This window comes from Hyla sarda (genome assembly GCF_029499605.1).
Source record: "Hyla sarda isolate aHylSar1 chromosome 1 unlocalized genomic scaffold, aHylSar1.hap1 SUPER_1_unloc_20, whole genome shotgun sequence".
NCBI lineage: Eukaryota > Metazoa > Chordata > Amphibia > Anura > Hylidae > Hyla > Hyla sarda.
Genome location: NW_026607582.1, coordinates 185,029 through 212,704, shown reverse-complemented (window position 1 = coordinate 212,704; position 27,676 = coordinate 185,029). Strand labels below are relative to the sequence as shown.

Here is a 27,676-nt window from a genome sequence, read left to right as displayed (position 1 = left end):
CCTGCCCATCCTGTCACCTGGTCAGTCTCTTTTCTCCGGGTATCAGCCACTTCTTCCATACAGGACTATGTAAGCATCAGGTTTTTTAAGTTTCTCCTGCGCCCCTATTATTACTTAAGAGTTTCCAAACCAGTGTGCCTCCGGCTGTTGTGAAACTACAACTCCCAGCATGCCCTGACAGCCAACTGCTGTAACAGCTGGAGGCACCCTGCTTGGGAAACACTGACTCCGGTGGTGGCCCAGACCCTGCGTGTGTAACGGTATATGATGCTCGGCCTCTGCTGCAGGTAATAGCAGGTTCTTCCGGGGGGACATATCACAATTCACATAAAATCCTGATGTAATTGTGATGTATATTGTGCCCCCTAGTGGACACATTTCACTATTCTTCATTGGACAATGTCATATTGAATCCCTCTATTCTTCTCCCTGCTCTGATGAAGACGTTCTGAATACACCGCAGCCTCAGAGATTAGGAGAAATGGATTCACAACGTCTTCAGCAGAGCAGGGAGAGCGACCTCAGAAGACCTGGAGGACCAGAGCGCCACCACTGGACGGGAGAGGGGAGTGCGCTCTAGTCTCTTATTTTACAGCCCTCGGACAATGGATTTTGTTTTATAGAGAAATCTGAAAACTCCTATAATGTCTCCTCAGATGTTTCCCCAGATTATCTCCAGGAAATGGATTTTATTTCTCCATAGAATCTGGTGCGGTTTATCATCGTCTCCTCTTCTTCCCTTCAGGTTTCTCCAATCCAGGATCCTCTGCTGATATCTTCTATATAAGAGAATTCTCATGGATGACCCATCAACCATGGAGAGAGACAGGAACAAGATGGCCAACAGGATCATAAACCTCACCCTACAGATACTCTTCCGGCTTACTGGAGAGGTGAGGGATTCTGGGAGTGATGTCACATGACCTCATTCTTATCTATGTAATAACAGATGGTTATGACTGGAGAGGTGAGGGATTCTGGGAGTGATGTCACATGACCTCATTCTTATCTATGTAATAACAGATGGTTATGACTAGAGAGGTGAGGGATTCTGGGAGTGATGTCACATGACCTCATTCTTATCTATGGAATAACAGATGGATATGACTGGAGAGGTGAGGGATTCTGGGAGTGATGTCACATGACCTCATTCTTATCTATGGAATAACAGATGGATATGACTGGAGAGGTGAGGGATTCTGGGAGTGATGTCACATGACCTCATTCTTATCTATTGAATAACAGATGGATATGACTGGAGAGGTGAGGGATTCTGGGAGTGATGTCACATGACCTCATTCTTATCTATGTAATAACAGATGGATATGACTGGAGAGGTGAGGGATTCTGGAAATGTATGTAGTGATATTAATGTGTCTCTCCATACACAGGATTACACAGTAGTGAAGAAGTCCTCTAGTGGGCGCTGTCGGGCCCCTGTGTGTGAAGGATGGGGAAGAACCCTGAGCCCAATCCCGGGGCCCCCACCTCACTCCCTGATACATGAGGAAATGGATGAACAGAAGATCCTAGAACTCATCAACAAGATGATGGAGCTGCTGACTGGAGAGGTGACCCTGCTGGGACATTATACAGTAATGGAGGGGTCTGGTGATGACTGGAGAGGTGACACTGCTGGGACATTATACAGTAATGGAGGGGTCTAGTGATGACTGGAGAGGTGACACTGCTGGGACATTATACAGTAATGGAGGGGTCTGGTGATGACTGGAGAGGTGACACTGCTGGGACATTATACAGTAATGGAGGGGTCTGGTGATGACTGGAGAGGTGACACTGCTGGGACATTATACAGTAATGGAGGAGTCTGGTGATGACTGGAGAGGTGACACTGCTGGGAATGCTGGGACATTGTACAGTAATGGAGGGGTCTGGTGATGACTGGAGAGGTGACACTGCTGGGACATTATACAGTAATGGAGGGGTCTGGTGATGACTGGAGAGGTGACACTGCTGGGACATTATACAGTAATGGAGGGGTCTGGTGATGACTGGAGAGGTGACACTGCTGGGACATTATACAGTAATGGAGGGGTCTGGTGATGACTGGAGAGGTGACCCTGCTGGGACATTATACAGTAATGGAGGGGTCTGGTGATGACTGGAGAGGTGACACTGCTGGAACATTATACAGTAATGGAGGGGTCTGGTGATGACTGGAGAGGTGACACTGCTGGGACATTATACAGTAATGGAGGGGTCTGGTGACGATTAGAAAGGTGACACTGCTGGGACATTATACAGTAATGGAGGGGTCTGGTGATGATTAGAGAGGTGACACTGCTAGGAATGCTGGGACATTATACAGTAATGGAGGGGTCTGGTGATGACTGGAGAGGTGACATTGCTGGGACATTATACAGTAATGGAGGGGTCTGGTGATGACTGGAGAGGTGACACTGCTGGGAATGCTGGGACATTATACAGTAAGGAGGGGTCTGGTGATGACTGGAGAGGTGACACTGCTGGGACATTATACAGTAATGGAGGGGTCTGGTGATGACTGGAGAGGTGACACTGCTGGGACATTATACAGTAATGGAGGGGTCTGGTGATGACTGGAGAGGTGACACTGCTGGGACATTATACAGTAATGGAGGGGTCTGGTGATGACTGGAGAGGTGACCCTGCTGGGACATTATACAGTAATGGAGGGGTCTGGTGATAACTGGAGAGGTGACACTGCTGGGACATTATACAGTAATGGAGGGGTCTGGTGATGACTGGAGAGGTGACACTGCTGGGACATTATACAGTAATGGAGGGGTCTGGTGATGACTGGAGAGGTGACCCTGCTGGGACATTATACAGTAATGGAGGGGTCTGGTGATGACTGGAGAGGTGACACTGCTGGGACATTATACAGTAATGGAGGGGTCTGGTGACGATTAGAAAGGTGACACTGCTGGGACATTATACAGTAATGGAGGGGTCTGGTGATGACTGGAGAGGTGACATTGCTGGGACATTATACAGTAATGGAGGGGTCTGGTGATGACTGGAGAGGTGACACTGCTGGGAATGCTGGGACATTATACAGTAATGGAGGGGTCTGGTGATGACTAGAGAGGTGACACTGCTGGGAATGCTGGGATATTATACAGTAATGGAGGGGTCTGGTGATGACTGGAGAGGTGACACTGCTGGGACATTATACAGTAATGGAGGGGTCTGGTGATGACTGGAGAGGTGACACTGCTGGGACATTATACAGTAATGGAGGGGTCTGGTGATGACTGGAGAGGTGACACTGCTGGGACATTATACAGTAATGGAAGGGTCTGGTGATGACTGGAGAGGTGACACTGCTGGGAATGCTGGGACATTATACTGTAATGGAGGGGTCTGGTGATGACTGGAGAGGTGACACTGCTGGGACATTATACAGTAATGGAGGGGTCTGGTGATGACTGGAGAGGTGACACTGCTGGGACATTATACAGTAATGGAAGGGTCTGGTGATGACTGGAGAGGTGACACTGCTGGGACATTATACAGTAATGGAGGGGTCTGGTGATGACTGGAGAGGTGACACTGCTGGGACATTATATAGTAATGGAGGGGTCTGGTGATGACTGGAGAGGTGACCCTGCTGGGACATTATATAGTAATGGAGGGGTCTGGTGATGACTGGAGAGGTGACACTGCTGGGACATTATACAGTAATGGAGGGGTCTGGTGATGACTGGAGAGGTGACACTGCTGGGACATTATATAATAATGGAGGGGTCTGGTGATGACTGGAGAGGTGACACTGCTGGGACATTATACAGTAATGGAGGGGTCTGGTGATGACTGGAGAGGTGACACTGCTGGGACATTATACAGTAATGGAGGGGTCTGGTGATGACTGGAGAGGTGACACTGCTGGGACATTATACAGTAATGGAGGGGTCTCGTGATGACTGGAGAGGTGACACTGCTGGGACATTATACTGTAATGGAGGGGTCTGGTGATGACTGGAGAGGTGACCCTGCTGGGACATTATACAGTAATGCAGGGGTCTGGTGATGACTGGAGAGGTGACACTGCTGGGACATTATACAGTAATGAAGGGGTCTGGTGATGACTGGAGAGGTGACACTGCTGGGACATTATACAATAATGGAGGGGTCTGGTGATAACTGGAGAGGTGACACTGCTGAGACATTATACAGTAATGGAGGGGTCTGGTGATGACTGGAGAGGTGACACTGCTGGGACATTATACAGTAATGGAGGGGTCTGGTGATGACTGGAGAGGTGACACTGCTGGGAATGCTGGGACATTATACAGTAATGGAGGGGTCTGGTGATGACTGGAGAGGTGACACTGCTGGGACATTATACAGTAATGGAGGGGTCTGGTGATGACTGGAGAGGTGACACTGCTGGGACATTATACAGTAATGGAGGGGTCTGGTGATGACTGGAGAGGTGACACTGCTGGGAATGCTGGGACATTATACAGTAATGGAGGGGTCTGGTGATGATTGGAGAGGTGACCCTGCTGGGACATTATACAGTAACACCACTGGAGAGGTCGGGGTGATGACTGTATCATTATGTGTCAGGTTCCTATAAGGTGTCAGGACGTGGCGGTCTATTTCTCCATGGAGGAGTGGGAGTATGTAGAAGGACACAAGGATCAGTACAAGGATCAGGTCATGATGGAGGATCAGCAGCCCCTCACATCACCAGGTAATAGACATGACTATATACACACGTCCTCTTATTATTTGTATGTAAAGAATGAATTCAGTCTCTGTATGTGTTCCATACAGTCAAATCCAGTAAGAAAACAGCACCAGAGAGGTGTCCCCGTCCTCTTGATGAGCAGAATATGGAGGACATTCCTTTAGGGAAAGGTCTGATCTATATTAATGCTACAGATATAAAGGAAAAAGAAGAGACGGATGTGAGTGGTGATGAGCAGTATAAGGTGGACAATGACATTCCTACAGGGAAAGATCTGATCTATATTAATGCTACAGACATAAAGGAAGAAGAGACAGATGTAAGTGGCAATGAGCAGTATGAGGAGAACATTCCTACAGGAAAATATCTGATCTATATGAACGCTACACACATAAAGGAAGTAAAAGAGACAGATGTAAGCGGTGATGAGCAGTATAAGGAGGACATTCCTACAGGGAAAGATCTGATCTATATTAATGCTACAGACATAAAGGAAGAAGAAGAGACAGATGTGAGCGGTGATGAGCAGTATAAGGAGGACATTCTTACGGGTAACCACCCAGGTGAGTAATAACCACTAAATACAAAGAAGGGTCACAGATTCTATTCAGTCACAATAATATTTTCGGAAAGTATTTGTGTAACTAGAATCTTTGGGACTTCAGGGCAAATACTATCCCCCTCCCCCTCTATATTTACTCTATAGCAGTCGACTTGATCCCATCACCACTACATAGTGACTGAATAATACCGCCATACTGTTTATGAATCAAACACATTATATACAGACTAATATTACTCCATATAGCAGTAGATACCAGCTCTCTGTCTCTCTGAAGTCGCTATCTTTCCTTTTTCATCCTGAGGAGAGGGGATAAGTGTCTGATCGTGAGGGGTCTGACCGCCGGGACCCCCCGTGATCTCCTGCCCAGCACCCCAGATCTCTCCAGGCACAGGTGACCTCCGCTCCGTGCAGGGATTACTGTCGACCACCGCACCAAGAGGTGCTCAACATGTCTCTCCATGAATCTCTATGGGAGAGACGGAGATACACAAATGGGATGCCAGGCAGGAGATCGCGGGGGTCTCAGTGGTCGGACCCCCCCAGTGATCAGACATATATCCCCTATACACAGGATTCTGTGACTAAGGGATAAGTACTCATGTACTAGAATTTTCCTTTAAAGGGGTACTCCGGTGCTCCAGCGTTCTGAACTTTTTGTTCAGAAGGCTCAGAACCAGAGGCAGTGATCGTAAAGTCATGGCCACGCCCCCTCGTGCCGTCACATAACGAGGGGGCGTGGCCGGGATGTCACGACCACTGGAATCTTTAAATCCCTTTATTCTTTCCCTCTGATACGGAAATGTTCTGGTTCGGGTCACCTGTGTGGGTCCAAATGGAGGTATAGGTGCGGCTGGTGAGTCGTGAGCGAAAATCATTAAAAATAACGGTTCCCCTTTTAATTTTGTTCCAGGAAAACTTCACTGTCTGCCTAGACAGGATAGGGAATAGGTTATAGATCACGGGGGTCCGACCCTTGGGACTCCCCGCAATCTCCTGAATGGGGCCCCAGCAGTCTGTCGGAAGCGGCCGTTCTGACCCCCACAGGATGCCGCGGCTGACACACCCCCTCCATGTATCTCTATGGGACACATCGAGGGGGAGTGTCATCCGCCGCTCCATGCAGGGGTTGGTCCGCCCCCTTCAAGCAGACTGCCTGGGCCCCATTCTGGAGATCGCTGGGAGTCCCAAGGGTCGGACCCCCGTGATCTATAACGTATCCCCTATCCTTTGCCTGAATTCTCTGGCTGGCATGAGGATTATAAAGGGGGCGGTTTGGATGACTGCTCCATTATAACCTGTGGGGTCAGGTGGATTGGGGGACACGGTCATTTGTTCCCTGACCGGGCCCCATAGCAGTGATTTTCCCTGAGGCTGTGGCCACATGATTGTCAAAGACTGGTGTCCCTGCTCCTTGTAAGGCAGTGGTGTCAACCTCCAGATGTTGCAAAACTTCAACTCCTGGGCATGCTGGGAGTTGACGTTTTGCAACATCTGGAGGGCCACAGAGTGAAGACCACTGCACTAAGGGATACCATGAGAGGGAAGCCTTGATTTACCTTTCGGGGACAGTGTGCATCCTCTGGAGGAGGCAGACAGACCTTTGGTGTCCCAGCATGCTGGAGTTGAAGTTTTGCAACATCTGGAGGGCCACAGTTTGACACCACTGTTGTATGGCTGTTCCTCTATCATAGCTAGAGATGAGCGAACTTACAGTAAATTCGATTCGTCATGAACTTCTCGGCTCGGCAGTTGATGACTTATCCTGCATAAATTAGTTCAGCTTTCCGGTGCTCCTGTGGGCTGGAAAAGGTGGATACAGTCCTGGGAGACTCTTTCCTAGGACTGTATCCACCTTTTCCAGCCCACCGGAGCACCAGAAAGCTGAACTAATTTATGCAGGAAAAGTCATCAACTGCCGAGCCGAGAAGTTTTTGACGAATTGAATTTACTGTAAGTTCGCTCATCTCTAATCATAGCAACTATCTTCAGTTTTGCAGTAAATCTTATTTAACCCCTTAAGGACGCAGGGTTTTTCCATTTTTGCATTTTCATGTTTTCCTCATAACCTTCTAAAAATCATAACTCTTTCAATTTTGCACATAAAATTCCATATTATGGCTTATTTTTTGTGCCACCAATTCTACTTTGTAATGACATCAGTCATTTTACCAAAAAATCCACGGCGAAACGGAAAAAAAAATCATTGTGGGACAAAATTGAAGAAAAAATGTAATTTTGTAACTTTTGGGGGCTTCCGTTTCTACGCAGTGCATTTTTCAGTAAAAATGACACCTTCTCTTTATTCTGTAGGTCCATACGATTAAAATGATCCCCTACTTATATAGGTGATTTTGTCGCACTTCTGGAAAAAATCATAACTACATGCAGGAAAATGTATACGTTTAAAATTGTCATCTTCTGACCCCTATAACTTTTTTATTTTTCCGCGTACGGGGCGGTATGGGGGCTCATTTTTTGCGCCGTGATCTGAAGTTTTTAGCGGTACCATTTGATAGGACTTATTGATCACTTTTTATTCATTTTTTCATGATATAAAAAGTGACCAAAAATACGCTATGTTGGACTTTGAATTTTTTTTGCGTGTACGCCATTGACCGTGCGGTTTAATTAACGATATATTTTTATAGTTCGGACATTTACTCACGCGGCGATACCACATATGTTTATTTTTATTTCACAGTTTAATTTAATGGAAAAAGGGGGGTGATTCAAAGTTTTATTAGGGAAGGGGTTAAATTACCTTTGTTTCATTTTTTTTTTTTTTGCAGTGTTATAGCTCCCATAGGGACCTATAACACTGCACACACTGATCTCTTATACTGATCATTGTTATCCCATAGGGACCTATAACACTGCACACACTGATCTCTTATACTGATCATTGTTATCCCATAGGGACCTATAACACTGCACACACTGATCTCTTATACTGATCATTGTTATCCCATAGGGACCTATAACACTGCACACACTGATCTCTTATACTGATCATTGTTATCCCATAGGGACCTATAACACTGCACACACTGATCTCTTATACTGATCATTATTATCCCATAGGGACCTATAACACTGCACACACTGATCTCTTATACTGATCATTGTTATCCCATAGGGACCTATAACACTGCACACACTGATCTCTTATACTGATCATTGTTATCCCATAGGGACCTATAACACTGCACACACTGATCTCTTATACTGATCATTGTTATCCCATAGGAGACTATAACACTGCACACACTGATCTCTTATACTGATCATTGTTATCCCATAGGGACCTATAACACTGCACACACTGATCTCTTATACTGATCATTGTTATCCCATAGGGACCTATAACACTGCACACACTGATCTCTTATACTGATCATTGTTATCCCATAGGGACCTATAACACTGCACACACTGATCTCTTATACTGATCATTATTATCCCATAGGGACCTATAACACTGCACACACTGATCTCTTATACTGATCATTGTTATCCCATAGGGACCTATAACACTGCACACACTGATCTCTTATACTGATCATTGTTATCCCATAGGGACCTATAACACTGCACACACTGATCTCTTATACTGATCATTGTTATCCCATAGGGACCTATAACACTGCACACACTGATCTCTTATACTGATCATTGTTATCCCATAGGAGACTATAACACTGCACACACTGATCTCTTATACTGATCATTGTTATCCCATAGGGACCTATAACACTGCACACACTGATCTCTTATACTGATCATTGTTATCCCATAGGGACCTATAACACTGCACACACTGATCTCTTATACTGATCATTGTTATCCCATAGGGACCTATAACACTGCACACACTGATCTCTTATACTGATCATTGTTATCCCATAGGAGACTATAACACTGCACACACTGATCTCTTATGCTGATCCCTGCAAAGCCATAGCTTTGCATGGATCAGTGTTCTAGGGGCTCGATTGCTCAAGCAGCTCAGCTGTAGCTCAGGCTTGGAGCAATCAAACGCCGATCGGACATGACAGAGCAAGGTAAGGAGACCTCCGCTCGCGTCCTAGCTGATCGGGACATCACGATTTTATCGCAATAGTCCCGGTCAGCCCGACTGAGCTGCAGGGAAGTTTTTACTTTCAATTTAGACTCGGCGATCAACTTTGATCGCTGCGTCTAAAGGGTTAATAGTGCGCTGCACGACATTCGGATCGGGACCGACCCTGTATGATGCTTGACGGCATGACCCCGTTTTAAATACCAGGACCGGGCGTAGGGCATACCGGTACGCCCTACGTCCTTAAGGAGTTAGGGTGCGTTCACACGGAGTAATTCAAGCGTAATCTACTCTAGTAATTCCTCTTGAATCCTCCGCTCCATATTAATGCTCATCTCCTCTGCCCATTGACTTTAATGTTTTTTCCGCTGTCCTGTTCACACTGTGGAAATTCTGCTAGCGGAATGCCGATGCTGAATTCTGTTCCGCTTGAAGGAAGAGCATGTTCATTCTTCAAGCGGAAACCCCTGGCAGAAATCAGTAGAAGTCAATGGTAAAAAAAAATAAAATTCCGTCCGACATCGTTTTCGCGCGGAATTTGCGTGGAAATGGCTGAAAAACCCTTCACTTCTTTCTCCCCCATTTCTGTGCGCTAATTCTGCGTGAAAATAAAATTATTTTTTCCGCCTGTAAATTTTTCGCCGTTAATTCCTCTTGGTTTACTCCTTGTGACTGCACCCTTAAAATGAAGGGTGGATTTACTAAGTACTATTGCTTAGAAATGCACAAATGTCCTGGGTTGTTAAGAGGTTAATACTCAAAAATAAAATCTGTGTTATTCTCTGCAGATTCTTGTAGCAGGAGATCAGAGGAGAATCTTATATCTTCAGATTATAAAGCAGATGATGATATCACACAAGATACATATGAAGAACATTCCATTATCCCAGATACACCCTCAGCCCTTCACAGCCAAGATCTGTCATCTCATCCTTATATACAGGTCCTGTCTTCTCAGTCATCACAGGATGTTCAGCAAAAAGAAAGTCATAGAAGGGGTGTTATACATAAAAGAGCTCAAAGAGGAAAGAAGCCAGTTTCATGTTCAGAATGTGGGAAATGTTTTACTTTTAAATCAGACCTTGGTGTACATCAAAGAACTCACACAGGAGAGAAGCCATTTTCATGTTCTGAATGTGGAAAATGTTTTACTGATAAATCAAGTCTTCTTAGATATCAAAGAACTCACACAGGGGAGAAGCCATTTTCATGTTTAGAATGTGGGAAATGTTTTACTCGGAAATCAGACCTTGTTGTACATCAAATAACTCACTCAGGAGAGAAGCTGCTTTCATGCTCAGAATGCGGGAAATGTTTTACTAAGAAATCACATCTTGTTCAACATAAAAGAACTCACACAGGGGAGAAGCCATTTTCATGTTCAGAATGTGAAAAATGTTTTATTGACAAATCAAGTCTTCTTAAACATCAAAGAACTCACACAAGGGAGAAGCCATTTTCATGTTCAGAATGTGGGAAATGTTTTACTTCGAAATCAGATGTTACTCGACATCAAAGAACTCACACAGCGGAGAAACCATTTTCATGTTCAGAATGTGGGAAATGTTTTACTAATAAATCAGGTCTTGTTGTACATCAAAGAACTCACACAGAGGAGAAGCCATTTTCATATCCAGAATGTGAGAAATGTTATACTTCTAAATCAGATCTTGTTGTGCATCGGAGAACTCGCACAGGAGAGAAATCGTATCTTGTTGAACATCAATCCACTAACACAGGAGAGAAGCCATTTTCATGTTCAGAATGTGTGAAATGTTTTACATCTAAATCACGGCTTGTTGAACATCAGAGAACTCACACAGGTGAGAAGCCATTTCCTTGTTCCGAATGTGGGAAATGTTTTACTAACAAATCACATCTTGTTCAACATGAAATAACTCACACAGGGGAGAAGCCATTTTCATGTGCAGAGTGTGGGAAATGTTTTACTCGGAAAACAGACCTTTTTAGACATCAAATAACTCACACAGGAGAGGAACCATTTTCATGCTCAGAATGTGGGAAATGCTTTACTCAGAAATCAGATCTTGTTAAGCATCAAAGAACTCACACAGAGGAGAAGCCATTTTCATGTGCAGAATGTGGGAAATGTTTTACTAAGAAATCAGATCTTGGTAAACATAAAATAACTCACACAGTAGAGAAGCCATTTTCATGTGCAGAACGTGGGAAATGTTTTACTATTAAATCAGGTCTTTTACATCAAAAAACTCACACAGGAGAGAAGCCATTTTCATGTTCAGAATGTGGGAAATGTTATACTCAGAAATCAGGTCTTGTTGTACATCAAAGAACTCACACAGAGGAGAAGCCATTTTCATGTCCAGAATGTGAGAAATGTTATACTTCTAAATCAGATCTTGTTGTGCATCGGAGAACTCGCACAGGAGAGAAATCGTATCTTGTTGAACATCAATCCACTAACACAGGAGAGAAGCCATTTTCATGTTCAGAATGTGGGAAATGTTTTACTCAGAAATCAGGTCTTGTTGTACATCAAAAAACTCACACAGAGGAGAAGCTATTTTCATGCCCCGAATGTGGTAAATGTTTTACTTTTAAATCGCATCTTCTTTTACATCAAAGAACTCACACAGGAGAGAAGCCATTTTTATGTTCACTATGTGGAAAATGTTTCACTCAAAAATCGCATCTTGTTGGACATCAAACCACTCACACAGGAGAGAAGCCATTTTCATGTTCAGAATGTGGAAAATATTTTACTTCTAAAATGTGGCTTGTACAGCATCAGAGAACTCACACAGGGGAAAAACTGTTTTCATGTTCAGAATGTGTGAAATGTTTTACATCTAAATCACGGCTTGTTGAACATCAGAGAACTCACACAGGTGAGAAGCCATTTCCTTGTTCAGAATGTGGGAAATGTTTTACTAAGAAATCAAATCTTGTTCAACATGAAATAACTCACACAGGGGAGAAGCCATTTTCATGTGCAGAGTGTGGGAAATGTTTTACTCGGAAAACAGACCTTGTTAGACATCAAATAACTCACACAGGAGAGAAACCATTTTTATGCTCAGAATGTGGGAAATGTTTTTCTCAGAAATCAGATCTTGTTAAACATCGAAGAACTCACTCAGGGGAGAAGCCATTTTCATGTGCAGAATGTGCTAAATGTTTTCCTGATCAATCAAGTCTTATTCAACATCAAAGAACTCACACATGGGAGAAGCCATTTTCATGTTCAGAATGTAGAAAATGTTTTACTCAGCAATCACATCTTGTTCAACATAAAAGAACTCACAAAGGAGAGAAGGAAATTCAGAGCAATAAATGATGCAGATAACACATCTATATATTCACCAAGTACATAGGATAGTTGACAGTAATACATACTTATATATTTATACAATATATGCTATCTCCAAACTTGTTATCATTTTTTAAGAAGTTCTCTATATTATATGATTTATTATTCTTATATTCATCTCCGCACACTGGACTTATAATAAATGTAATATTGTCCCAGACGTTGTATATAGGGAATGTAACGCGTCAGTGTTGTCCCCGCCCCCTTCTCATTATGATTATAGAGATTTTAATTCAAGTCAATATCTCAGCGTCCCCCGGGTTTAGTAAACATCGGTGTAATTCTTTTCCTTTTCTTTGTCCTCCCCGGGGTATAAAATCCCTAGAGATCTGATCACATCTGGTACAAGATCTCTTTACTTCACACTTTGCGCCATTATTACACGGATTGAAGACCCAGTTACACGCTCGTAAATTCCCATATATGTCGTGGATTGGAAGGAAAAAGGTTCTTAAATCTTATATTTACCAATAATATTTTATATTTTTACAGTCCGTCCCTATCATAGTACGGAATTGTTATTTTTCTTCTATCCGATGGTTATTTAGTAATTTTGTTATGATTCAGAAGAGACCACGTGTCCCGTATAGACGCTCACCCTGAAGACATTAGACTGTGGTTTTGCGTTTCCGGATTTACACACTTATTATAAAGCTGTCACGATTCGGCTGATTGGAGGTGGATCCTCTGTGCCAGAGAGGGATTGACGTGGACCGTGTTGGTGGACCGGTTCTAAGTTGCTACTGGTTTTCACCAGAGCCCGCCGCAAAGCGGGATGGTCTTGCAGCGGCGGTAGCAACCAGGTCGTGTCCACCGGCAACGGCTCAACCTCTCTGACTGCTGAGATAGGCGTGGTACAAGGGATAAGGCAAGAGCAAGGTCGGACGTAGCAGAAGGTCGGGGCAGGCGGCAAGGTTCGTAGTCTATAGAAATAGCAGGAGGTCAGGAACACAGTATGGGTAAACACAGTAATAGCTTTCTCAAGGCACTAAGGCAACAAGATCTGGCAAGGAAGTGCAGGGGAAGTGAGGTAATATAGCCAGGGAGCAGGTGGAAGCTAATTAGGCTGATTGGGCCAGGCACCAATCATTGGTGCACTGGCCCTTTAAATCTCAGAGAGCTGGCGCGCGCCCTAGAGAGCGGAGCCGCGCGTGCCAGAACATGACAGCCGGGGACCGGGACAGGTGAGTGACTTGGGATGAGATTCGCGAGCGAGCGCGTCCCGCTATGCGAATCGCATCCCCGCCGGCAATGTCAGTGCAGCGCTCCCGGTCAGCGGGTCTGACCGGGGCACTGCAGGGAGATAAACGCCGCGAGCGCTTCGGGGAGGAGCAGGGACCCGAAGCGCCCGGCGTAACAAAAGCTTTTCCTTCGTCTGAATTATTAGAGCTCGTTCGCTCTTCTTTTTCTCATCCTCCCCTTTATATTCCTCCTCATGTGGATATGGAATTCTCCTCAGTCCCTCCTTCTATAGGGCCCATTTTGTGGCCCCCGCACTCCTCCTTGGCCTCTCTAGTTCTTTCCTCTTTTATATGTAACTTTGTCGGTATTATGAGACTGCTCTACGACTGATTCTGATTTCCCTTCTCCCCTAACCCCACTTTCTTTACTCCCTATAGTTATTACTAAACAAATTTTAAAATGATAAAAAAAATACAAAAATAAACTAAAGCAGGAAACAGGTCAAACACACAGCCAGGGGTCAGGAACCAAAGCTGGTAATTAGGAATAGCCAAAGTCAGAACCAGGATTAGGAACCAAAGTGGATGTCAGCCAGGCCAGGGACATAAATGGAATCACAAACGAGAACAACAGTAACGCTCTTGGAGATCAGACTGCCAATTGTTACGCCGAGCGCTCCGGGTCCCCGCTCCTCCCCGGAGCGCTCGCTACACTCTCCTCACTGCAGCGCTCCGGTCAGATCCACTGACCCGGGGCGCTGCGATACTGCCTCCAGCCGGGATGCGATTCGCGATGCGGGTAGCGCCCGCTCGCGATGCGCACCCCGGCTCCCGTACCTGACTCGCTCTCCGTCGGTCCTGTCCCGGCGCGCGCGGCCCCGCTCCTTAGGGCGCGCGCGCGCCGGGTCTTTGCGATTTAAAGGGCCACTGCGCCGCTGATTGGCGCAGTGGTTCCAATTAGTCTGATCACCTGTGCACTTCCCTATATCACCTCACTTCCCCTGCACTTCCTTGCCGGATCTTGTTGCCATCGTGCCAGTGAAAGCGTTTCCTTGTGTGTTCCTAGCCTGTGTTCCAGACCTCCTGCCGTTGCCCCTGACTACGATCCTTGCTGCCTGCCCCGACCTTCTGCTACGTCCGACCTTGCTTCTGCCTACTCCCTTGTACCGCGCCTATCTTCAGCAGTCAGAGAGGTTGAGCCGTTGCTAGTGGATACGACCTGGTCACTACCGCCGCAGCAAGTCCATCCCGCTTTGCGGCGGGCTCTGGTGAAAACCAGTAGTGTCTTAGAACCGATCCACTAGCACGGTCCACGCCAATCCCTCTCTGGCACAGAGCATCCACTACCTGCCAGCCGGCATCGTGACAGTAGATCCGGCCATGGATCCCGCTGAAGTTCCTCTGCCAGTTGTCGCTGACCTCACCACGGTGGTCGCCCAGCAGTCACAACAGATAGCGCAACAAGGCCAACAGCTGTCTCAACTGACCGTGATGCTACAGCAGTTACTACCACAGCTTCAGCAATCATCTCCTCCGCCAGCTCCTGCACCTCCTCCGCAGCGAGTGGCCGCTTCTGGTCTACGCCTATCCTTGCTGGATAAATTTGATGGGGACTCTAAGTTTTGCCGTGGCTTTCTTTCCCAATGTTCCCTGCACCTGGAGATGATGTCGGACCAGTTTCCCACTGAAAGGTCTAAGGTGGCTTTCGTAGTCAGCCTTCTGTCTGGAAAAGCCCTGTCTTGGGCCACACCGCTCTGGGACCGCAATGACCCCGTCACTGCCTCTGTACACTCCTTCTTCTCGGAAATCCGAAGTGTCTTTGAGGAACCTGCCCGAGCCTCTTCTGCTGAGACTGCCCTGTTGAACCTGGTCCAGGGTAATTCTTCCGTTGGCGAGTATGCCGTACAATTCCGTACTCTTGCTTCAGAATTATCCTGGAATAATGAGGCCCTCTGCGCGACCTTTAAAAAAGGCCTATCCAGCAACATTAAAGATGTTCTGGCCGCACGAGAAATCCCTGCTAATCTACATGAACTCATTCACCTAGCCACTCGCATTGACATGCGTTTTTCCGAAAGGCGTCAGGAGCTCCACCAAGATATGGACTCTGTTCGCACGAGGCGTTTCTTCTCCTCGGCTCCTCTCTCCTCTGGTCCCCTGCAATCCGTTCCTGTGCCTCCCGCCGTGGAGGCTATGCAGGTCGACCGGTCTCGCCTGACACCTCAAGAGAGGACACGACGCCGCATGGAGAATCTCTGCCTGTACTGTGCTAGTACCGAACACTTCCTGAGGGATTGTCCTATCCGTCCTCCCCGCCTGGAAAAACGTACGCTGACTCCGCACAAAGGTGAGACAGTCCTTGATGTCTACTCTGCTTCTCCACGTCTTACTGTGCCTGTGCGGATGTCTGCCTCTGCCTTCTCCTTCTCTACTATGGCCTTCTTGGACTCTGGATCTGCAGGAAATTTTATTTTGGCCTCTCTCGTCAACAGGTTCAACATCCCAGTGACCAGTCTCGCCAGACCCCTTTACATCAATTGTGTAAACAATGAAAGATTGGACTGTACCATACGTTTCCGCACGGAGCCCCTTCTAATGTGCATCGGATCTCATCACGAGAGGATTGAACTTTTGGTCCTCCCCAATTGCACTTCTGAAATTCTCCTTGGACTTCCCTGGCTTCAACTTCATTCCCCAACCCTGGATTGGTCCACTGGGGAGATCAAGAGTTGGGGGCCCTCTTGTTCCAAGGACTGTCTAAAACCGGTTCCCAGTAACCCTTGCCGTGACTCTGTGGTTCCTCCAGTAACCGGTCTCCCTAAGGCCTATATGGACTTTGCGGATGTTTTCTGCAAAAAACAAGCTGAGACTCTACCTCCTCACAGGCCTTATGATTGTCCTATCGACCTCCTCCCGGGCACTACTCCACCCCGGGGCAGAATTTATCCTCTGTCCGCCCCAGAGACTCTTGCCATGTCTGAATACGTCCAGGAAAATTTAAAAAAGGGCTTTATCCGTAAATCCTCCTCTCCTGCCGGAGCCGGATTTTTCTTTGTGTCCAAAAAAGATGGCTCCTTACGTCCTTGCATTGACTACCGCGGTCTTAATAAAATCACGGTTAAGAACCGCTACCCCCTACCCCTCATCTCTGAACTCTTTGATCGCCTCCAAGGTGCCCACATCTTTACTAAACTGGACTTAAGAGGTGCTTATAATCTCATCCGCATCAGAGAGGGGGATGAATGGAAAACGGCATTTAACACCAGAGATGGACACTTTGAGTATCTGGTCATGCCCTTTGGCCTGTGCAACGCCCCTGCCGTCTTCCAAGACTTTGTTAATGAAATTTTTCGTGATCTTTTATACTCCTGTGTTGTTGTATATCTGGACGATATCCTGATTTTTTCTGCCAATCTAGAAGAACACCGCCAGCATGTCCGTATGGTTCTCCAAAGACTTCGTGACAATCAACTCTATGCCAAAATTGAGAAATGTCTGTTTGAATGCCAATCTCTTCCTTTTCTAGGATACTTGGTCTCTGGCCAGGGACTACAAATGGACCCAGACAAACTCTCTGCCGTCTTAGATTGGCCACGCCCCTCCGGACTCCGTGCTATCCAACGCTTTTTGGGGTTCGCCAATTATTACAGGCAATTTATTCCACATTTTTCTACCGTTGTGGCCCCTATCGTGGCTTTAACCAAAAAAAATGCCGATCCCAAGTCTTGGCCTCCTCAAGCGGAAGACGCCTTTAAACGACTCAAGTCTGCCTTTTCTTCGGCTCCCGTGCTCTCCAGACCTGACCCTTCCAAACCCTTCCTATTGGAGGTTGATGCCTCCTCAGTGGGAGCTGGAGCTGTTCTTCTACAAAAAAATTCTTCCGGGCATGCTGTCACTTGTGGTTTTTTTTCTAGGACCTTCTCTCCGGCGGAGAGGAACTACTCCATCGGGGATCGAGAGCTTCTAGCCATCAAATTAGCACTTGAGGAATGGAGGCATCTGCTGGAGGGATCAAGATTTCCAGTTATTATTTACACCGATCACAAGAACCTCTCCTACCTCCAGTCTGCCCAACGGCTGAATCCTCGCCAGGCCCGGTGGTCTCTGTTCTTTGCCCGATTTAATTTTGAAATTCACTTTCGGCCTGCCGATAAGAACATTAGGGCCGATGCTCTCTCTCGTTCCTCGGATGCCTCGGAAGTTGAACTCTCTCCGCAACACATCATTCCTCCTGACTGCCTGATTTCCACTTCTCCAGCCTCCATCAGGCAAACTCCTCCAGGAAAGACCTTTGTTTCTCCACGCCAACGCCTCGGAATCCTCAAATGGGGTCACTCCTCCCATCTCGCAGGTCATGTGGGCATCAAGAAATCTGTGCAACTCATCTCCCGCTTCTATTGGTGGCCGACTCTGGAGACGGATGTTGTGGACTTTGTGCGAGCCTGCACTATCTGTGCCCGGGATAAGACTCCTCGCCAGAAGCCCGCTGGTTTTCTTCATCCCCTGCCTGTCCCCGAACAGCCTTGGTCTCTGATTGGTATGGATTTTATTACTGATTTACCCCCTTCCCGTGGCAACACTGTTATTTGGGTGGTCGTTGATCGATTCTCCAAAATGGCACATTTCATCCCTCTTCCTGGTCTTCCTTCAGCGCCTCAGTTGGCTAAACAATTTTTTGTACACATTTTTCGTCTTCACGGGTTGCCTACGCAGATCGTCTCGGATAGAGGCGTCCAATTCGTGTCTAAATTCTGGAGGGCTCTCTGTAAACAACTCAAGATTAAATTAAATTTTTCTTCTGCATATCATCCCCAATCCAATGGACAAGTAGAAAGAATTAACCAGGTCTTGGGTGATTATTTACGACATTTTGTTTCCTCCCGCCAGGATGACTGGGCAGATCTCCTTCCATGGGCCGAATTCTCGTATAACTTCAGAGTCTTTGAATCTTCCTCCAAATCCCCATTTTTCGTGGTGTACGGCCGTCACCCTCTTCCCCCCCTCCCTACCCCCTTGCCCTCTGGTCTGCCCGCTGTGGATGAAATTTCTCGTGACCTTTCCATCATATGGAGAGAGACCCAAAATTCTCTCTTACAGGCTTCATCACGCATGAAGAAGTTCGCGGATAAGAAAAGAAGAGCTCCTCCCATTTTTTCCCCTGGAGACAAGGTATGGCTCTCCGCTAAATATGTCCGCTTCCGTGTCCCTAGCTACAAGTTGGGACCACGCTATCTTGGTCCTTTCAAAATTTTGTGTCAGATTAATCCTGTCTCTTACAAACTTCTTCTTCCTCCTTCTCTTCGTATTCCTAATGCCTTTCACGTTTCTCTTCTTAAACCACTCATCATCAACCGTTTCTCTCCCAAATCTGTTCCTCCCACTCCTGTTTCCGGCTCCTCGGACATCTTCTCAGTCAAAGAGATTCTAGCATCTAAAAAGGTCAGAGGGAAAACCTTTTTTTTAGTGGATTGGGAGGGTTGTGGTCCAGAAGAGAGATCCTGGGAACCTGAGGACAATATCCTAGACAAAAGTCTGCTCCTCAGGTTCTCAGGCTCTAAGAAGAGGGGCAGACCCAAGGGGGGGGGTACTGTTACGCCGAGCGCTCCGGGTCCCCGCTCCTCCCCGGAGCGCTCGCTACACTCTCCTCACTGCAGCGCTCCGGTCAGATCCACTGACCCGGGGCGCTGCGATACTGCCTCCAGCCGGGATGCGATTCGCGATGCGGGTAGCGCCCGCTCGCGATGCGCACCCCGGCTCCCGTACCTGACTCGCTCTCCGTCGGTCCTGTCCCGGCGCGCGCGGCCCCGCTCCTTAGGGCGCGCGCGCGCCGGGTCTTTGCGATTTAAAGGGCCACTGCGCCGCTGATTGGCGCAGTGGTTCCAATTAGTCTGATCACCTGTGCACTTCCCTATATCACCTCACTTCCCCTGCACTTCCTTGCCGGATCTTGTTGCCATCGTGCCAGTGAAAGCGTTTCCTTGTGTGTTCCTAGCCTGTGTTCCAGACCTCCTGCCGTTGCCCCTGACTACGATCCTTGCTGCCTGCCCCGACCTTCTGCTACGTCCGACCTTGCTTCTGCCTACTCCCTTGTACCGCGCCTATCTTCAGCAGTCAGAGAGGTTGAGCCGTTGCTAGTGGATACGACCTGGTCACTACCGCCGCAGCAAGTCCATCCCGCTTTGCGGCGGGCTCTGGTGAAAACCAGTAGTGTCTTAGAACCGATCCACTAGCACGGTCCACGCCAATCCCTCTCTGGCACAGAGGATCCACTACCTGCCAGCCGGCATCGTGACACCAATGCCCTTACATGGTCTTTGAACTGTTGCTGTTAAATAGCCAGGACTCAGCAGGGAAGGGGCTGACTGATTGAACAGTAGCCAGAGAAATAAGTAGCTGCTCATTAACATCAGCTAAGATTTTGTTGTCTGAGAAACCAGCAGTGGAGCAAAGGAAAGACAAGAGCCCAGTCACAGTACCCACCTCTTAATGAACCCTCCACATAGGGGAGCAACAGATTTGTGAAGGAATGTAGCATGAAAGGTACGGAGAAGGGAAGAAGCGCGAACATCTGTAGCTGGAACCCAGGACCGTTCCTCTGGTCCATAGCCTTTCCAGAGGATTACATACTGGAGGCCGCCCCTGGACATATGGGAGTCAATCATACTGCAGACCTCATAATCCGACCTCGTCAAGGAGGTAGTGAGGTGTAGTGATTGCATAACAACAACTTTAAGAATGAAATGTGGAAGATCTCGGAAGTCCGCATGGAGGGCGCGAGGTTAAGTTCATAGGCAACTGGGTTAACTTGTCAAAGTACGCAGTAGGGCCCAATATACAGGGGAGTCATTGTTTTGGTAGAAGTGCGGGGAATCACGTTTCCGGTAGACATCCATACCCTCTCTTGGCCTTCAAGGAGGGTGTCACTAATTGCCTTACAGTCAGTTTTGAGCTTCTGCTACATGGACCTCTAGAGCGATACTTGGATTTTAGTATATGCAACTTCAATAAGATTCTGCTGCACTGTGCACACAACGGAATTTTCAGATCAGACTTGTCCAGAAAGACTTGTGTAAGACTTGTATAATCTGCATTGTGATTGAGGCCCCTGCGATTGATACAGGGCCTCAACTCACCAATCCCAGGGGCCTCAACTAGATTTTTGGATGAACCCCTGGGACAGTCCATCTGTAACATCCTCCTCTATGGCTTGGTTCTCTGCCACAAACAGAGGGTAGACTCGGCCCTTTGGGGGTATAGCACCTGGTTGAAGCTCAACGGTACAATCATGGGGTCTGTGGGGAGGTAGTGCCCCCCCGCCTACATCTTATCAAACACATTGCTGTACTCCTGGTATACTTTAGGAAGAGAAGATCTTTGTCGTGTACAATTATATGACAGACCGAGGAGATACAAACCAAACAAACCGATCTATATATACAGGTAGAAGCAAACTAATCACCTGATACCCAGAGTTCCTGAGGCACAGGTAACCACAGGCAACCAGCTACCAATGGGCTTTAGTCCAGCCCCTGATATATAAAGGGCTGTAGTCTCCACACTTAGGGGGAGATTTATCAAAACCTGTGCACAGGAAGAGTTGGGCAGTTGCCCATAGGCCTGTGAAAAATGAAAGAGGCGATCTGATTGGTTGCTATGGGCAACTGGAGAAGTTTTCCTCTGGTTCTGATAAATCTTCCCCTTAGTCTCTTGGTTCCTGCTCTTAGTTCCTGGACAGTAAAGCACCAGTCCTGTACAAGTTCAGTCCAGTCCAGCTAGGCCAAAGCCTACAAGTCTGCAGCCACATCTAATCTGTAAGTCTTCTATGTCTACAAGTCTCTACTGTCCCTACCAAAGTCCTAACAGTAGTACAGTGGCCTCCATCATAATTATTACCACTACAAGTCCAAGCCTGAGAGGTTCTCTGTGTCCCGGTCACCTCTGTAGGAATCTGAATGTATGTACAAATCAAGCCTGTCTGTTTGGTGTGCCAGAGATCAATGCTGGGACTTGTAGTGTTACCCTGATGGTGGTGGGATGTCACGTTTATGTCCATGGTGGTTTGGAGTCGCAAACAGTAGTCCCTTGTAACTTCCAAAGGCCCCTACACCATCTTAGTAATGGAGGGCCTGCACTTGATAGTGGTGTAGCGGGATCCTCGGCGTGCACCCAAGTTTACTGTGTGCTGGCAGATGGAAGTCGGGGCCCTTGGTGTTTTGGGTTAAAGAAGAGTTTTTTTTAAGTTTTAGATAGCGGGGGGGTTCGAGAGCTGTGCCCCCCCCCCCCCCCTGCGATCTCCTGCTTAGGGCCCCGACATGCCTTCATAGCGGCGCGTCACAACCTCCGCCCGAAGCAAGGGCCGCCACGCCCCCTCCATATATCTCTGTGGGAGAGACAAGGATAGCCAAACAGCTCTACCCTCTACCATGGAGATAAATGGAGGGGGCGTTGTGGCCCCCTCTTTGGGCGAGGGGGATGTGGCCGAGGCTCCGTACAGATGATCGCGGGGGGCCACAGCGCTCGGACCCCCACGATCTAAAACTGCAATTCCTTTGTGTGCAGTGGAATCTTAGGGTCTATTCACACGGCAAAATTTCCGCTTGCGGAAATTCAGAAGTTAGATGAATGGGAGTGCGGAATCCCATAAATTCTTATAGGTTTTTATTTATTTATTTTTTATATTCTGTTTGACGTAGTGAGATTGTTCTCCCACCTATTATTACAGACTCCTGACTCCAGATATACAAAAACGATGGAAGACGGCGCTCCAAATGGTGTCCAAATAATGTGAGGTTTATTGGTCCATACACATACAGGGGATGCAACGTTTCCACCTGACAATCAGGTCTTTCTCAAGAATAGTGAATACAAGATTTATCAGGTGTTATATAGGATGACAAATTAGTGACATCATAAGGAGGTGTTACCCTCATACATATTAGTGGGAGGGACCAACAGTGACATCATAAGGAGGTGTTACCCTCATACATATTAGTGGGAGGGACCAACAGTGACATCATATAATACAATAAAGTGTTTCATTACAAATAAATATTATTTTCATCACATAACCCCCCCCCCTATCAGTTTTTCCCATTTTACCCTAAAAAAGCATAAAAAAATTAATGCACATATTTGGTATCGCTGCGTACGTAAACATAAAAAAAATCCAAAATTGCTGCTTTTTTGTCATTTTATTCCCCCAAAAATATATAAAAAATTAATAAGTAAAACCTAAGCAAAAGTGGTACCAATAAAAACTACAAAGCTACACATCACTGTGCAAAAAATGAGCCCTCATACTGCCCCGTATATGGAAAAATTAGAAAGTTATATGTGGTCAGAATAGGGCAATTTCAAACATACTAATTTCGTTAAAATAGTTTGTGATTTTTATAAAGCGGTACAATTATAGAAAAGCATATAACATGGGGATCATTTTAATCGTATTGACCCACAGAATAAAGAAAACATAATTTTTACCGTAAAGTGTACAGCGTGAAAACAAAACCTTCCAAAATTTGCTAAATTGCGTTTTTCTTTTCAATTTTCCCACATAAATAATATTTTTTGGGTTGCGCCGTACATTTTATGGTAAAATAAGTGATGTCAATACAAAGTAAAATTGGTGATGCAAAAAACAAGTCCTCATATGGGTCTGTGGATGGAAATGTAAAAGAGTTATGATTATTAGAAGGCGAGGAGGAAAAAACGAAAATGCTAAAATAAATTGGCCTGGTCCTTAAGGCCAAAATGGGCCTGACCCTTAAGGGGTTAAGGTAGTGCTGGGCGGTATGACCATAAATGCATATCACAGTATTTTTGTAAGTTATGGCGGTTCCACGGTGTTGAACGGTAATCCCCCCCCCCCCAAGGAACTAATCATATATGTCCCCAGGCGCTGCTATATTTCTCTAATCCCCCCTCCTCTCTCCTCCAGGCCGCGGCGCTTTAAAATGAATGAAATGCGGGCCGCCGGCACTTTAAATTTATGACTTGCGGGCCGCGGCGCCTTAAATGAATGACTTGCGGGCCGCACTTTAAATGAATGACTTGCGGGCCTCTGGTGCTTTAAATGAATGACTTGCGGACCGCGCTTTAAATGAATTACTTGCGGGCCGTGCTTTAAATGAATGACTTGCGGGCCTCTGGTGCTTTAAATGAATGACTTGCGGGCCTCTGGTGCTTTAAATGAATGACTTGCGGGCCTCTGGTGCTTTAAATGAATGACTTGCGGACCGCGCTTTAAATGAATTACTTGCGGGCCGTGCTTTAAATGAATGAGATGTGAGCCACGGCAAGCTTTCACCTCACTTTAAACCGCGGACCGCAAGTCATTCATTTAAAGCGTTGCGGCCCGCAAGTCATTTATTTAAAGCGCGGCCCACAAGTCATTAATTTAAAGCGTCGTGGCCCGCATCTCATTTAAAGCACCGCCGCAACTCATCTCAATTCATTCATTTGAGGGGGAGGGGCCTGACCAGTATTGCGGTATAGGAAAAATTCATATCGTGCAGGGAAAAAATTTCAGTATTCGGTATGAACTGGTATACCGCCCAGCACTAGGTTAAGAAATACCCCATAAATTACCCCATTATAGAATCTGCACCCCTCAAAGTATTCAAAATGACATTCAGAAAGTTTATCTCTTTAGGTGTTTCACAGGAATAGTAGCAAAGTGGAGGAGAGAAATCAAAATCTGCATTTTTTACACTAACTGTTACGCCGAGCGCTCCGGGTCCCTGCTCCTCCCCGGAGCGCTCACGGCGTCTCTCTCCCTGCAGCGCCCGGGTCAGACCCGCTGACCGGGAGCGCTGCACTGACATTGCCGGCGGGGATGCGATTCGCATAGCGGGACGCGCCCGCTCGCGAATCGCATCCCAAGTCACTTACCCGTCCCGGTCCCCGGCTGTCATGTGCTGGCGCGCGCGGCTCCACTCTCTAGGGCGCGCGCGCGCCAGCTCTCTGAGACTTAAAGGGCCAGTGCACCAATGATTGGTGCCTGGCCCAATTAGCTTATTAGCTTCCACCTGCTCCCTGGCTATATCTACTCACTGCCCCTGCACTCCCTTGCCGGATCTTGTTGCCTTGTGCCAGTGAAAGCGTTTAGTGTTGTCCAAGCCTGTGTTACCTGATCTCCTGCTATCCATTTTGACTACGAACCTTGCCGCCTGCCCCGTCCTTCTGCTACGTCTGACCTTGCCTCTGCCTAGTCCTTCTGTCCCACGCCTTCTCAGCAGTCAGCGAGGTTGAGCCGTTGCTAGTGTATACGACCTGGTTGCTACTGCCGCAGCAAGACCATCCCGCTTTGCGGCGGGCTCTGGTGAACACCAGTAGTCTCTTAGAACCGGTCCACCTGCACGGTCCACGCCAATCCCTCGCTGACACAGTGGATCCACAACCGGTAAGCCGAATCGTGACACTAACATGTTCTTGTAGGCCCATTTTTTCATTTTTAAAAGTGATATAAGGAGAAAAAGCCCCCCTAAATTTGTAGCCCAATTTCTCTTGAGTATGGAAATACCTCATATGTTGACATAAAGTGCTCTGCAGGCGCACAACATGGCTCAAGAGGGAAAGAGCAACTGTGGGATTTTGGAGAGTGAATTTTGCTGTCATGTTTTTTGGGGGCCATGTTGCATTTAGGAAGCTCCCATGGTGCTAGAACAGCAGAAATCCCCCACATGTGACACCATTTTTGAAACTACACCCCTCAAGGAATGTAACAAGGGTTACAGTGAGTACTTACACCACAGGTTTTTGAACAGTGGGCTGTAAAAGTAAAAAATTAGATTTTTAACACTAAATTGCTGGACAAAAAATTGATGGACACACAGGCAGAAATTAAAGAGCGTAAAAGGGAGAAATTCGTACAGGACAAGGCCGACTATGAATCAGCCCAGTTGTTTACGTGGCACAATACCAACAAAAAAGCCACTAGGTGCCCATGCTTCCCACCTAATCGTAGACGAGGAAATGCCCACAGGCCACCTGCGGACTATTGAACTTCGGACTCGGATGCTACCGGGTCCGATGAGACAACCAGCATGCAGAACTCTCGTCCCCAAGTTCCAGTCCCAGGTTCATTCCCTTTAGAAGGAAAACGAGGAGAGGGAAAAAAGGACACCGCCATCGCCTCTACCAAGGGCGACACATGGAAGGACTAGAGACTGCCCCCGATCCATCTAACGTAATGAATCTGACGGACATCCCTCTCATGGCTGAGTGCATGTTACTCCTATCCAAAGGCTTGAACTTTGGCCTCAACCAGTCCAAAAATTTCAGAGATTCCTAGAGAGAAGGATATTCCAGCTACAGTAGGACCTCTTGGTTTTTCATCAATTCTAGATATGACCTCTACGGACAGAGACACTCGTAATACACTATGCGAGCTGGCATATGACAACATACCCAGCACCAGTCCCACCCGGTCTGAGGTATCCCCATTCAGAGGTGGTAACCCGTCTAAATTCTGTCCGTCCGCCCCAGCGTGAAGTTCTATCGACTTGTTCGCTCGGGTGGTGACAAGGGACGTGAAAGCGTTGCTTTACCCCCGTCCTGGGGATAACCTCACTCCGGATGAAACTAGAGCTCTAAAGTGGTTGGCGTCCAGAGCGGACCTCAAAGTAGTCAAAGCTGATAAAGGCAGCAGCAACGTGGTATTGACCACTGCCGCCTATGACGCGGAGAAGCACCGTCTTCTAAGTGACGCCACCACTTACAGACCTATACCAGGGAATCCAACCAACAAAACTTTAGGCCAGCTCAGAAGTTTCCTCTGTATTAATTGTGAAAAGGGCATTATCTCTAAAAAAAAAAACTGCAGAGAAACTTCTCCCTAAGGCTCCACGCCACCCAAAGTGGTATTACTTGCCCAAGGTACACATGTCGCAGAGCCGACCCCCCCCCCCCCCCGGACGCCCTGTAGTGGCGGGGAACGGCTACTTAAACCACTCTTGTCTTCCACCCCCACGTTTAGCAAGGACACAGGAGCCTTACTTAATACCCTCACCGACTTCCACTGGCACGAGATGTACCAACTCGCGTCAGTGGGCGTTGAGAGCCTGTACACCCGCATCCCCCATGATGCGGGTGTACAGGCTGTCCGTGAGTTTCTGTCGGAAACAGACAAAATGGAGCAGTTCATATCCTTTCTGTGACGCATTGCGTTTCATCCTTACCCATAACGAGTTCAAGGACGGCGAGGACTGGTACAGGCAGGAGACCGGCACGGCCATGGGCACGCAGGTCGCTTGCACTTATGCCAATTTGTTCCTCTTTGAACGCAGGTACGTCTTCTCACCCTCGAACCCCTTCTGTAAGTACATCAAAACCTTCTTGCGGTATGTCGACTACATACTTGTAGTCTGGGACTCCACAGAAGACGAGTTTTAAATTTGTCGACTATTTAAATCCGTCCAATAAAGAAAATATGCTGTTCACCGCAGTGTTTGGGGGTTGCGAGCTCGATTTTCTTGATGTTAAGCTGAAGGCAGTGGGGAACACACTTACCACTGAGGGTTTTCGTAAACCCACTGCCAGGAATGCGCTATTACATTTTAAGAGCTCGCACCCCCTCCACGTGAAGAAGAGCATCCCCTTCTCCCAATTCCTCCGCAGGATTAATAGTAATGACAAAGTCTTTGAGAATCCGGCCGAAGACCTCAGAAAGCGTCTTATAGCACGTCAATATCCTATTAACATCATTGACACCGCCCTCCAACTGGTCAGACACAGGAGTAGATCTGACCTCTTGTTTGACAAACATAAACGTACTGCATCCCCAAAACGTTTCTGTTTCTCC

General features: G+C 47.1%; 1 protein-coding gene across 1 annotated transcript; it reads left to right on the top strand.

Moving 5' to 3' along the window:
* The first annotated feature begins 756 nt into the window (after window positions 1-756).
* LOC130298096 (uncharacterized) lies at window positions 757-26,366 on the top strand. Its single transcript, XM_056550987.1, has 6 exons — window positions 757-893; window positions 1,392-1,571; window positions 4,576-4,702; window positions 4,786-5,262; window positions 10,131-10,394; window positions 26,221-26,366. Exons 1-6 carry the CDS (start codon window positions 798-800, stop codon window positions 26,364-26,366), a joined length of 1,290 nt encoding a protein of 429 aa, XP_056406962.1. The 5' UTR covers window positions 757-797.
* Window positions 26,367-27,676: the final 1,310 nt, after the last annotated feature.

Bases quoted from the DNA above. Each gene is read 5' to 3' on its own strand.
- LOC130298096 (XM_056550987.1), top strand. From the start codon at position 798: ATGGATGACCCATCAACCATGGAGAGAGACAGGAACAAGATGGCCAAC. The intron at 894-1,391 runs GTGAGGGATTCT...CTCCATACACAG, and splicing joins TCTTCCGGCTTACTGGAGAG to GATTACACAGTAGTGAAGAA. The intron at 1,572-4,575 runs GTGACCCTGCTG...ATTATGTGTCAG, and splicing joins TGGAGCTGCTGACTGGAGAG to GTTCCTATAAGGTGTCAGGA.